This window comes from Perkinsus marinus, assembly GCF_000006405.1.
Source record: "Perkinsus marinus ATCC 50983 genomic scaffold scf_1104296950278, whole genome shotgun sequence".
Classification (NCBI taxonomy): Eukaryota; Perkinsozoa; order Perkinsida; family Perkinsidae; genus Perkinsus; species Perkinsus marinus.
Genome location: NW_003209675.1, coordinates 107 through 981, shown reverse-complemented (window position 1 = coordinate 981; position 875 = coordinate 107). Strand labels below are relative to the sequence as shown.

Below are 875 nucleotides of genomic sequence, written 5' to 3'. Positions count from 1 at the left end.
TACTATACCATCATTTTCCCCACTCCTGCACACCTCTGCCTCCTCCAACCCTTTTTGTTTCCTCATCATAGCCTCTCTCTCCCTCTCCGCCTCCTTCCTCTCAGACTTCAACTGCCTCCTCAACCTCTGCAACTCTTCCTCTCTCCCTAATATCACCTACCACTACCACACCACCGCACTACTATCATCCTTCTGCGACTGCATTTCCTGCAGCCTGGCCTCATATTCCTCCTCCCTTGCCTTAGCCTCAGCATCAGCCTTCGCCCTCGCCTCTTCAGCCTCCCGTATCGACATCTCGTATCTACCCCAAACCACATCACCACCACACACCCTAACCGACCTACTCTTCCTGTCGTTTCCTCTCCGTCGTCTCGGCCTCAGCCACACTTCTCCTCCTCATGTACCCACTGCTTACATCACCTTGCTTGGCCGCCAACTCCTCCATGCAATCCTCATAGCTCACCTACTCCGTACTTCTACTTCCTTCCTCTCCCCCTACCACCACCACCTCGCCATGCTCTATCAACTCCTGCCCACTCCCCTCCCTAGGGTCCACATACACGAAGTTGTAGTTATTCTGACGACCTAGGACGACGCGGTCTCCATGGTGTAATGGGAGGGGATCCTGGATCGACTCGTGCATGATACACAGCTTATCCTCGCCCTACCCCATGCGGAATCACATCACCATTGAGATAGCGGAACGCCTGGCCAGCATAGGCCTCTTTATCAGCCTGATATGACCAGCAGGAGCGAGCCACAGCCAAGACTGATCCTACCCTTATGGTTGCCTCTCCGTCCCTCACAGTGATGCACACGAGGTATCTTACCAGGAGGGATGAGCACCATAGGATTCGCCCAAACTGACGGACCTA

At 54.4% G+C, this 875-nt stretch overlaps 1 protein-coding gene across 1 annotated transcript; it reads right to left on the bottom strand.

The window, feature by feature from the left end:
- Positions 1-182: 182 nt before the first annotated feature.
- Pmar_PMAR020972 (hypothetical protein) lies at positions 183-643 on the bottom strand (the record flags this gene model as incomplete). Its single annotated transcript, XM_002778191.1, has 3 exons — positions 183-301; positions 345-463; positions 509-643. Coding segments are annotated over 3 exons (373 nt in total), but the record flags the coding sequence as incomplete, so codon positions are not given.
- Positions 644-875: the final 232 nt, after the last annotated feature.